The sequence below is a fragment of the Misgurnus anguillicaudatus genome, chromosome 22 (assembly GCF_027580225.2).
Source record: "Misgurnus anguillicaudatus chromosome 22, ASM2758022v2, whole genome shotgun sequence".
NCBI lineage: Eukaryota > Metazoa > Chordata > Actinopteri > Cypriniformes > Cobitidae > Misgurnus > Misgurnus anguillicaudatus.
Window position 1 is genome coordinate 37,442,758 of NC_073358.2, and position 12,998 is coordinate 37,455,755.

The 12,998-nt window shown below is 38.6% G+C and overlaps 1 protein-coding gene across 5 annotated transcripts in view; it reads left to right on the plus strand.

Moving 5' to 3' along the window:
• The first annotated feature begins 1,894 nt into the window (after positions 1-1,894).
• Positions 1,895-12,998, plus strand: part of emid1 (EMI domain containing 1) — a 107,679-nt gene continuing 96,575 nt past the window's right edge. For 2 of the 5 annotated variants that reach the window (XR_008642985.2, XR_008642986.2), the window contains exon 1: positions 1,895-2,406. Coding sequence is in view for 3 of the 5 variants with exons in the window: in XM_055199056.2 (XP_055055031.2) it covers positions 2,258-2,406 (149 nt within the window). In the remaining 2 variants the exon portion in view is untranslated. The remainder of the gene's footprint in view (positions 2,407-12,998) is intronic. The other 3 variants (XM_055199056.2, XM_055199057.2, XM_055199058.2) reach the window with 2 other exon arrangements.

Here is a 12,998-nt window from a genome sequence, read left to right on the forward strand (position 1 = left end):
CCTCTGGAGAAAGGTTTTGTCATATGACTTTTTAAGCCATTTAAAGTATTAGCGAGACGGAGTTTGAATCTTCTAGCACTTTTGGGTTATAATTTAATAAAGCGTGGTCATCAAAAGTTCTTTGGTTAATTTCAATACTTTTCTCCGCTCAAGCACCCAAATGTGCTTTTATAGACTTAAACATCTGCTTTATTAGCTAATTACAAAGCCTTTGACTGTATGACTCAGTGTCTGACCCACAGCCTGTAAACATTAGAAATGATGCTATATGTTGCTTTATTTATGCAGACTGTGCATTATGATGTATTGAAACATGCTTTTAAATTAAGTTTTAACTGTGCCTCAGATGTGTCCCCTTAAATTACTTTGGGCATTTGCATTTATGCATTTGGGAGGTACTTATATACATTTAAAGGGGACATATCATTAAAATCTGACCTTTTCCATGTTTAAATGCTATAATTGGGTCCCCAGTGCTTCCATCAACCTAGAAAATGTGAAAAAGATCAAGCAACTTAGTTTTGGTAAACCATTCTCATTTAAATTTGGCTCCCCTTGTGATGTCAAAAGGGGATAATACCGCCCCTGTCATTTAAGCGCAGAAATCAGCTCATTTGCATTTTAAAGGACACACAAAACAGCATTTTTTTTGCACACACCTACAAAGTGCCAATTATAACATGTTATAAAAAATTATCAGTGGGGTATTTTGAGCTTAAACTTCACATACGTACTCTGGAGACACCAAAGATAAATTTTACATCTTAAAAAAGTCTTGTGAAATGTCCCCTTTAAGTGACTTACCGGTTAAAAGTAGGTATAGTGAAGGTATAGTTCACCGAAAAATGAAAATTCTGCCATAATTTTCTCACCCTCATGTTGTCACAAACCCGTACAAACTTATTTCTTCCGATGAACACAAAGGAAGATATTTTGATGAATAACAAACCGTTTGTGAGCCTTATTCATTTCCATAGTAGGAAATAAGAATACTATGGAAATACTATAGAAGTGAATGGGGCTCATTAAAGGTTTGGTTACAAACATTTCTTAAAATATCTTCCTTTGTGTTCATCAGAACAAAGAAATGTATACAGGTTTATAACAACATGAGGGTTAGTAAATGATAACAGAATTTTCATTTTTGGGTGAACTGTCCCTTTAAGATGCTTCTGCAACTCATATACAACGATTAAGGTTTTTCTCAGGTGAAATTTTTGATTTGTAGTCTAGGAAAATTGATTATAGTTTTTACTGTTATCTAATTTGGATTAGGGGATTAACTCTTTAGTATTTTCGACTTTGTGTTTTCATGTTTTTGTTTTAAAGATGATCCAGATACACACACTATCATTGAAAATTTAGGATAACTGAAATGTTTCCCTTGACTACAAACCTTTTAATCTGATGATGTTTAAATGTCTGAAGTTTATGTGCAACATATTGGTTTCTTCATTGCTAAATGTTTAATGTATTTAATAAAAAATGTTGAAACAGATGACCTTGGATAAAGACTAATGAAAAGTTGAGCCCAGAATAAATGTGAACTCTGTATAACTTAAAAGCATCTCGGTTTCATACAAGAACTGGCAAAGAGTACAATGCAATAAAATAAAATAAAATTAAATGCAAAGAGTACATTTCAGCAAATTTTAGTCAAATGACGACTTTGAAGATGCTAAAATTGAAGAGTTTTGATTTACGTTGGACAACAATTTCCAAAGTTATATTTATGCTATAATTTTAATGACTTTAATATAAAATGTGGAAAATAAAGAATAAATGAAAAAATAATAAATTACTTTTATGTCTCTTAAACAATGAAAGTATCCATTAGCTTGGTGTCTTCAAACTTCAAACTAAGTTTTCACAGGATGAACAGAGAGGGGGGAGTGCTGCACGTGAGGGGACAGAACTGGGCTGGCTGAAAAAAATATAGACGGACTACGAGACTCAAGGCGACTATAAAACCCCTTTCTTGCCCATTGTGTTGATGCAGTCAAGAAATATACCGTTACGTACCATAATAGACGGAGATGGAGGAGTGAGGCGGGACCGGTTTCAGTGGCAAGCAAGCAAACTTTGTGCAAAGAGCGCAGGGTGATTTATTTATGCCGATGACATCCATGCAAAAGTTGAACTCCTGTGCTTGAGACAGCGCACTTGTATTATTTAATATTCAGGAAGAAAGTTCGTACATCTGTCCTGTAGTAAAATACGTACAGTTTAGATTTTGCTGACTGTATTTACGGAAGAAATGGAAGCGCGTGACGGGCGCTGCGCGTACCGGAGATGTTTCCTCGCGTGGACGCTGCTGGTGCTGGTCCCGTGGCTGACGTGCGTTCAGGGGACGTGGGGACCCGGAGTTTACAAATACCAGACACTCCACAAAGATCAGTCAAAAAGGTAAGTTGTATCATGTGACATTTACATTTATCCCCCAATAAAGTCGTGTGTTCTTTAAGAATTAAACCCACAATTTTTGCGTTGCTAACACACACATGCTCTACTATTTGAGCTACCACGGTGACAGAAGTTTGTGCAGTTTTAAATATTTATTTTTTTATAGCTAAATATTCTTGTCAGCTAAGTCTTTAAAATTAGTTCCTTATTTATTTATTAATAATTTAAAGTTTCTTGTAAATAGTTAAAGCTGGTAAATTTGCACGCGCAGCTTAAGTCTTTTATTAAATACAGCAGGTTTGAATCTAGTCAGATGCTGAGCAACTTAACCGTTGTAAATATACACAATTGACGCATAGTTATGATAATTAATTAGATCCTACACAGTTTGTGCTTTGACCTACAATGTTGGTTTCCCATTTCTCCACCTTATAATCGTTATGAGCCTGCCAGTCTGTTTCCTATTTCCTGTGTGGAGGAAACACATAGCTCTTATGCCCATACATTTGTCTGCGGTTTGTTGCAGTTAAACATGCGTACAACTGACTGATCATACGGTCAGGATTCCTTCAAACTTCATCCATGAGCTCGTCCACAGGCTACTTCTTAAAAGTCAATGTGAGAAAGTCTGCCTTTCATGTTTTTATTGTTTTTATTAGCAACATAAAGCAAGTGTTTTAAGTGCAGTCTTTATCGATGCCCTCTTTGATTTTGTGTCGAGACAAAACAAGGCAAGAAATTAGACAAAAGATTCAACCCTTAAAAAAAAGGAAACAAGCGGCCTTGATCTGACCAGCCATCATCACGTAAATATTTACTCAGTTTGTGTAAATGGATTAGAGTTGTTGTGGGTGGGGTGTGCGCTGGGTTCCTCTGAAGTATGTGTGCAGGTGTGGAGGAGGTCTTTGCTCTCCATGCTTGTGGTTTGATCTCTCACCCCCTCTTTTTGTCAGTCAAAGTGATGGAGGAGACAGTGTTTACTAAACACGTGCAGCTGCATCGTCTGCATGCTGGGAAAGAGAAGTTAATCCCACCGCTGTCTGATGATGCAGAAAAGAGAGGTCACACACCTTTTGGAGATGCTTTGGTTGAGCATTTTATGAGAGGTGCAACATAGCTTTAGATATATTTATGCATTTGGCAGATGCTTTTATCCTAAACAACTTATAAAGCATTTAGGCACACATTTGTATGTGCGCGGTCCCTGGGAATTGAACCTACAATCTTTGTGCTACTACAGGAACTAGAAATATGCAACTGTTGTTCTAATTAGCTTAACCCAAACTCATTGCCATCACGGAGATAACTACTTCCTAGTTTCCCACGTTAGAGCACACGGAGGCGTTCATTGTAAATCAAAAAACATGGAAGAGAGAGGGTGAAGAGAGTCATGAACGTCTACCATAAATCATAATTAACCCTGTTCCCATTTCCTGACCTTTAACCAAACCCATTTATTCATGTTTTCAAGACAATCCTTTCAACGTAATTGTCTCGAGAAAAGCCCCATATGAATATCTGTCCAATTAGGTGATGGTGAAGCCCCACGCAGTTGGAGGTTAAATCAGCAGCTATTTCCTGTTCTGCTCGGCTTCGGTGCCCTGAAGAGCAGCGCTCCGGGTGGGAGTGTGAGACTCGGGCCCCATAGGGACCCTTAGCCGCTGACCCATCAACACATACCTTCACCCTCATTCTGCCTCCTCTCTTTGATCTTTAAGTATTGCTTGGTTGGTAAATTAATTGTCTATGATGTTATCCACAGTGTTTGCTTTTATTTGTTTTGCTCTTCTCGTTGTAAAGCCAGTGGAAAGAGAACAAAGGAAAAGGACGAATTTATAACATCGAATATATTTCGCTATAATTTGCATGCAATGCTCGCTCAAGCAATCATCCTGTTTTTACTCAACACATTTATGTGTCCTGCAAGTAAAGATCCTCTAAAGTGAAAACAAATGCACATAAAGCTTGCTGCAGGACCCTCACTGAGTATAATATAAATCAAGTATGTCAACTCAGATCAGTCAAGTGATGAGTTTCATTGTGAGGACAAAGATACTTTTGGAAAGGATGATGCACTGGGCACCTTGATGATCTATGGGAGTTTCTGTGTGTGCCATCACTTATCCACATCACCCCCTTCAAGGCTGCTTATTCCACGAGGTCTGGTCCTTAAGTTCGACTTTGGTGAGCGATTCTCTCCTACCGTGGCCTTTGACCTGTCCTTTAAACTGGCCTTCGCCAAATCTCAGGGGCTGAAGAAGGTTCCTGTTCATTTCTTCTATTCTTTGTTGTTCGTTCCTTCTTCTTTTGTCCTTTCTAGTACTTTTTGATGCTTTCTTTCAGCACGCCATTAATCTTCTTCGTCTCTTTCTGTTTTGCCCAGTGTTGGAGGCCATAAACACAGGCTTAATTGGGTTATCTTACCCCCCTGGAGGGCTTCATCACTGACGTAATGATGAAATACTCTTTCTTCAAGCCCCCTTGTCCAGCTGCCACATCTTTCTATTGTCTTCTGTTTCAAACTTAATTTATTTTCCTCCAGAGTCAGTAATCTTTAGAAATTTTCCCCTTTTATTTGAGCTGAAAGCTTCTTCTGCCTGCGCTACTTTGTAAGCATGTGTTTGCGTGCATATGGTCTCAGAAGAGAGGGGACTTGTTGTGCGATGAAAGCTTAGGGTCATGTTTTAAATGCAGCACAATAGCAACCTCTGCTTTTCCTTTGCCTGAAACATAACTGTGCCATGATGAGTTTGCATGTACTGTATATGTGGGTTGTAATCCCTTTGTTTTATCGGCCTTGGCTTGTTTCTAGTTTCAAAGTTGTTGCCAGTCCAATCCTATGTTAATTCTGCCATCCTTTACTCATTTTAGTCTTCCCCCTTACGGTCTATGCTATGGTCCGTGCACATTGCAATGTTATTTATTAGGTTTCTTGTCCCGTGTGTGCATGTGAAGAAAATAGTCGGTCCTATCAGCCAAGTGCATGTTCATGCCGGTGAAATGTAGCATTGCTGGGCTGTTGAAAACCTTTACACATTTTAGCTTGACTTGGGCTACATTACCTACCGCATATCTCAGACACAATGAAGCTAGAAGCACTACTCTGAACAAGTCTTTAATAAATAAAATGACATCACATGTTTTATCTATTACCTTTCTTTATTAAAGCGGAAAATATGTAAAAAGTCATATGTCATTGTCACTGAGCCAGTACGTCACTTGTTTATTTCCAGGGTACACACATACTGATAAAATGTCTGCCAAATGCATAAATGTAATGTAAAAAAATTATCTTACATACAGTTCTGTGCAAAGTCTAAGGCCACCATTACCGTATTTTCGCTCCGGAGTACAAGTTGCATCAATCAAAAATGCGTCATGAAGACAAAAAAACTTGCAGTGGACTATACGTCGCATTTATTTAGAAAATTATTTCACAAAATCTAAGCCGAAGAACAGAAATTAAATCTGGAAAGGCAAGTTATTCAACTAAACAATAGCATACAGAACAGCAGCCTGAATAGGTGTCTGTACGTCACGTCACTGAATTCATTGAATTATATAAATACAGGAGCAGCATATAGCGGACTCTCGCGGCTGTAAACGGAAATGTTGTCTCTTGGTTCATATAGACGGGTTGGCTGTTTACAAACATTACAGGGTGCGCGCACATCCAGGAGGCAGAAAGCCCGATTGGTAAGCTGGTCCTTAAAGGAATATTCCATTTTCTTAAAAGACAAATCCAGATAATTTACTCACCACCATGTCATCCAAAATGTTGATGTCTTTCTTTGTTCAGTCGAGAAGAAATTATGTTTTTTGAGGAAAACATTGCAGGATTTTTCTCATTTTAAAGGACTTTAATAGACATCAACAATTAACACTTAACTCAACACGTAACAGTTTTTTTCCACAGAGTTTCAAAGAACTATTAACAATCCCAAACGAGGCATAAGGGTCTTATCTAGCAAAACGATTGTCATTTTTGACAAGAAAAATTACAAATATACACTTTTAAAGCACAACTTCTCGTCTAGATTCGGTCCAGCGCGACCTCACGTAAATGTGTAGTGACGTAGGGAGGTCACGTGTTACATATATAAAACGCACATTTGCGGACCATTGTAAACAATAAATGACACAAAGACATTAATTAGTATCAGTTGACATACAACAACGTAGGAACTGTCCTCTTTCTCAACACTTGTAAACACTGGGCGGAGTTTCGCGTTCGTCTTCTGTGACCTCTTGACGTCATGACGTATTGCGTGGAGTCACCTGGCGCATCACGACCAGATCTCGACGAGAAGTTGTGCTTTAAAAGTGTATATTTGTTATTTTTCTTGTCAAAAATGACAATCGTTTTGCTAGATAAGACCCTTATGCCTCGTTTGGGATTGTTTATAGTCCTTTGAAACTCTGTTGAAAAAAACTGTTACGTGTTGAGTTAAGTGTTAATTGTTGGTGTCTATTAAAGTCCATTAAAATGAGAAAAATCCTGAATGTTTTCCTCAAAAAACATAATTTCTTCTCGACTGAACAAAGAAAGCCATCAACATTTTGGATGACATGGTGGTGAGTAAATTATCTGGATTTTTCTTTTAAGAAAATTGAATATTCCTTTAAGTATTGAAGCTTTCTTTATTGTTTGTATATAAATAAAACTTGGTTTTAGTTGGATCTTTTTTTCGTCTTTAATTTTGCAGTGTTACTGTGATACATGTATGAATTATAATGTTAGGCTAGTAACGTAATAGTCGCATTTACTGGTATGTTAACATCAGGCACTCAGCACTGGCTCTGTTGGTACTATTATCCACGCAACCACTCTTTGGCATTTTGACTTAGACACCGCTACTAGCCTACAACACAAGGCACGTCTCTTCTTTCTGTCTCTCAGTTGCGCTCGCGCAAGAAGTGATGACGTCGCCGAGCAACCCATCTATATGTCAAAATTAATTCATACTGACTTACAAGTCGCATCTGACTATAAGTCGCAGGACCAGCCATACTATGAAAAAAGGGCGACTTATACTCCGGAAAATGTGGTAATTTAGTTGTTTTTGCTAAGGTATGGTGACCATATATCATTATTTCTCAGTCTCTTTATTAGAATACAACCAGAAAATAAAGGACATTCATAAGCAGTCGGCTATATAAAAGCAGAAAAAATTATATGCTAGAGTGTAACGTAAATATTTGGTATAAACTCTCCTTACACTAGGTCTCCTGACCTACAAGCTTCCTTAAAGAGCAACTATCGTCCGATTCACGATTGTACATTTTAGGGATGCTCATATCAGTTAATTTTCCCGACCGACAACCGTAGCTTCTAAACCGAACATTAACCGTTAACTTATAAGATTTTAATATGAAATTGTCATTGAGTGAAAATACAGTTGACGGTTGTCTGTGAATTAGTAAAAACAAAACATTTAATGTGAACGTGCAAACAGCAGCGACAGATCAACAACAGAACCAGGATTCATACATTATCAGATATTCACGCAACATTACCTTATTAAAAAGCACGCGATCGGTCAGATTGTCTCCGTTTCATCGACCACAGTGGTCATTTCTAAAGCAGGACGCTTTTTGGTCAGAGGCCATCAGCAAACGTCTGTCCGGATGTGCGCGAGACGGACCGCGTCATCTTGCGCGGACACACGCGCGTCTCCGTTCAGCTTCCAAACACGCACACAAATGATTTCTCATACAAATGATTACTTTATCAGACCGTCAGGGCAGCAATCATGTGTGTCATTTACAGGACATTCACAAATTAAAGATAGAAATTGGGCGAAATGTCTGTCGGCTCATGACGACACGCACCATGTATTAACAACTTTTTTTTATTTTAACTGATAATGTTAATCGGTCATAATTTCTTACCTTCGGTTAACGGTTAAACGGTCAATGTGAACATCCCTAGTACATTTCCTTTGGTATGTAAGTGTGTATTAGTACATGTTACGATATGCAAAAGGTACAAACCCCTAGGTAGACGATGACGCGAGTTATCGTTTCCAACGTAAATTTCTTTTCTTGGAACATATACACGGATTGTAGGCAACAATTTACTTCCTGGGCCAACATTATCATAATTCCTTTCCGCTTCGGACTCAGCCTGTGAGTTAACTCCTGTTAGCATTGTATTGTGACCGAATCTTTTAAACATGGTAAGGAGCGTCACATTTCCGTCTGACATCAGAGGTATTCAGGCCAATCACAACGTGCAGATTAGCTGGCCAATCAGTGACACAGCGCTTTTCAGATCAATGAGTTTTGTACAATATTAATTTGTTTAAGGATGACAGGAAATCTATACAGTATGTGGAAAATAATGTTTTTTTTAACCATAAACCACGCAAACACATTGTATTATACCAAATACACAAAATAATCATTTTTAGCAATGATATAGGTGCACTTTAAACCTAAATGGAAAAAGCCCTAATTTCTAATTCATATTCAATGACTTCAGGACTTCAGTTTCCTCAAAAGACTTCAAGATGTGTTTAGTGCCAAGGGAGGTCACGCTAAATACTTACTCTTGTTCTGAAAATCTGTTTTTTTTACATATTTCCTCTATTTATCTTAATAAAGAGAGTGCAAAATAAATATTGATGGTCATCAAAACTTTACCAAAACATTAAAGCCTTAGATGTGCACATATCTTTATATAACAGTCCAGTTATCATGGTGAGAATTAGAGTGTGTGAAACGGAGATTACAGACATAATTGTGTGTAAGTACTGCTCCTCCTTTTTTAAACGACAGTCTCTCCCAGCCCGTGAGGCTTCATCTGGATCAAAGCGGCAATTTGCTGCCTTTGTCTCCATCTCTCTGTTTGGAAAGCAGGCAAGGGTTCATACTTACAGTGTTTTGTGCTTTGTTTTCTCTATAAATCCTGTAATTACTTCATATAGGGCTGACTCATCCCATTTCCCTAAAGAATGTCATGCACTGTGTGCTGCTTTACAATACACAGAGATATTTGCCGTGGGATCCTATGCCTTCTGACATAGTTTTCTTCTTCCGAGTGGTGGAGTTAATTGCTGCATTGAGAGGTCCATTGGGAAAAGTACCAGATCAGATCTGGTACCATGTCTGGATCAGATGAGAGGAGGTGGGAAATGAGCTGATGAACAAATCTCCCGGTTCACCATGCTGCTATTGTAATTTAGGGGCAGTGTGGGAACTGGGATCCACTCTTGATCTTTATCTGCCCATCGTTCGGACGCCTACTCCTACTTACTATTCATGGGTGTTGGGCACAGTGTCTGTTCAGCTCAAGAGGTCAAGTACTGACTAGCTAGCTAGCATGGGCCAGTTAGCCCCTCTTGGTAGATGCCATACGTTCAACATCCATTGACAGCTATTTAGCAGGTAGTCATAAACATTAGCTATTTTGGACCATTGTCCACACTCAGAAATCTTTATCCAAGGAATACATTTGAAAACCAAGTTTTCACATTGCAGTGTTGAATATTAAAGGACCAATATTTTGCCAATTTTTACAAGATGTAATATAAGTCACAGTTATGTGCCTAGAATTTGGTGTCTGTAAAGTTTCATCTTAAAATACCCTATAGATTAGTGCTTCCCAATCCTGGTCCTCAAGACCCCCTTCCAAAAAGTTTTAGATATCTCCTTATTTAACAGACCTGATTTAACTAATCAACTTGTTAGGGAGACATGTTTACCATTTTGGAAGCAGGTGTTTTTAATAAGGAGACATCTAAAACTTTTTGGGAGGGGGTCCTCGAAGACCAGGATTGGGAAGCACTGCTATAGATCATTTGTTATAGCATGTCAAAAATGCCCCTATTTGTGTGGGAGCAAAAAGAAGCTATTTACCTATGGAAATCTATTAAAAACTGACGCTTTTGGTTAAAAATCTATCTGATTCCTGTTAATGCAGTCTGAGACAATAGTGTCTTTAGATACAACGTGCTAACAAACACATTTAGAAAAGATTTTGGGTAATTTTAACCAGTCAGACAGTGGCTATGGGCAGGGCTTTGTTAGTGTGACATCACATTAACAAGAGAATCAAAGCAGCATTTCTATAATGGTGATTAAAAAAGAAGGAGAGGGTTATTTTTTTCATTGTAGGGTGGTTGTGTTCACACACTGCCAACACACATTTATATCCAAAAACCTTGTAATAGTCAGGGTTCCCACAGGTCCCCCAGTTTGTGAATTTGGGGGAAACAATTCAAGGCCCTGGAAAGTTTTTGAAAATATACATACATAGATAAAGGTCATTAAAAGTGCTTGAATCTATTTTATGCAAGTTTTCTGAAAAAAATCCATATTCCCTGTGTAGTGTAGGATAATATCATAAAAATTCTAGACTTTTTAAGCACACATGCTAAACTGTTCGTTTAAATGGTTATATTCTGTATGCGAATGTTGATTCATACCAAAATGCTTTTTTGCATAGTTGTGTTTGACACATGAAAACGTCTCGGGTTATGTATGTAACTGTTGTTCCCTGAGAAGGGAACGAGACGCTGCGTCTCCCTTGCCATACTTCCTGCGTCCCTGTAACGCCGTCTTTGGCAATATTTTAGATAGCGATATACTTCCTGGCTCCCGCGTCACCCTGTCTTTGTCGTTAAGCCTCACCATTGGTTGAATTTGATATACACATTCAGACGCGCTTACCCTTGGAGGCATCCCTAAAGTGTCACCGCACTGACACAGCGCGAGTTCCCACCAAGGGAACTGTAACAATATATCTAAAAAGATAACACAATATAACCTTGCTCTCACTTGAAATGTGTCCCCACATTTTTAGTCCTTGAATTTGAGGGTAATGGACCTGGAAAGTCCTTGAATTTGAAGTTAACTAAGGTGTGGGAACCCTGTAAAGTAGACTTTGCATAATATGGGCCCTTTAAAGCTGAAAACATAGTTGTTTAATCACGAGAGACAGTCATTCCTCCAAACAATAAATGGTTTTAGGGTTATGTTTAAGATTTGGGATAGGAATAATGTTTAGGCTAAGATTATTGGAATGTTGCCGACAAAGGATGTTGCTCCAATAACATTTCCTACTTGGTTAAATTTTGTTTATTGTATTCAATAACTCAATCAGTAGGTTGGACACTTTCTTTCCTGTATTGCCTAATTCCAAATCAAGTCATTTTCGTCTTTTCTTACAATTGTTTATGTATGTATAGCTTCCCGGCTGAAAAAACCAGCATACCAGCAAGACCAGCATATGTTGTGTTTTGGTGCTGGTTTGATAGTGAACACCTAAACCAGCATCAAACCAGCATCAGCACCAGCATTAGCACCAGCTAAACCAGCAACAAACCAGCATTAGCACCCGCTAAACCAGCATTAGCACCAGCATCCCATGCTGGTCATACCAGCATATGTTGTGTTTTGGTGCTGGTATGCTGTGACCACCAGCTAAACCAGCATAGACCAGCATAATTCCCATGCTGGTCCATGCTGGCTTGATGCTGTTTTTTTCAGCAGGGTTGTGCTTTTATATTCTTTGTCTGTCTGTTTCCTAAAAGGGCAAGATTATAATTATGGCTCTAGATTCCATAACCAGACGATCCCAAGAATCACTGTGTTTGTGTGTCCTCTGTGAGTGCTGGCTTGGTTTAGACAGCTGGACAGTAGTGACTGGATAAGTCCATGATATCCCTAATTTAGCCCCAGACCTTCATCTTAGTAAAACAACCTACAATTCATAGGATTTAGACATGTCTGACATAGTTGAGGCTGGTTCTGGGCCACACAGTTTTGGGAAAGGGCTGAAACAGGATATGTGCATGATTAGCTGATAATGTGTGAGCATGAAGATGGTTTTATGTTAGACCCCATATTACACAAATTTGCATGTCGGGTGAGCGTTTTATATGTTTATGTGTGCTTTTGGAATACGATGCCATTAGTTTTTGTAAGTCAAACATTATACTGTTTGATTTATAAGCTTGTTTCCTCATGGGGAAACCATGAGGTCAAAACATCTTTGTGTGGACATTTGGTCCCCATATTATAGGGATTACCAGGTACACACACATCATGGCACAGACAGACAATCTGTCTTAATACAGGCAGATTGATGTTAATTATTTTGCATGTACTGTTTTGGCAGTGTGTGATCATAGCTGTGCATACACTGAGCGATTGATAATAACCACTGAAGTATTAGATATAATGACCTCCATATGTTACACACGCATTAACTCTCTTTGAATTCTGCTCCACATCTCCTTGACTTATGTTTGTTCAACTTGAGGCATAATGGTTCATACAAAGGTCTGTTTGAGGTGAATTCATCAATGGCTCTTTGTTTCTGTGCAAAAATCATGAGGGAACTCAGTGGGGAAAAGATCTGATTGGTGTTTCACTTCAAACCCACGTTCATTCCTTTCTTTTGTGACTTCTGGCATGGACGGAGTAAGCTTGGGCCGCTCAGCTTTGTTTTGGTTCTCTGTGTTACTTTCTCCTTCTCCACATCAGGCCTGGATTTGCCACTGGCTTCCCAATTAGAAAGTTCCACGTTATGTAGGGCACGTTTAATGATTACCGTGGTAAATTTTCCAGATGACTTTTATCTCCCAGGC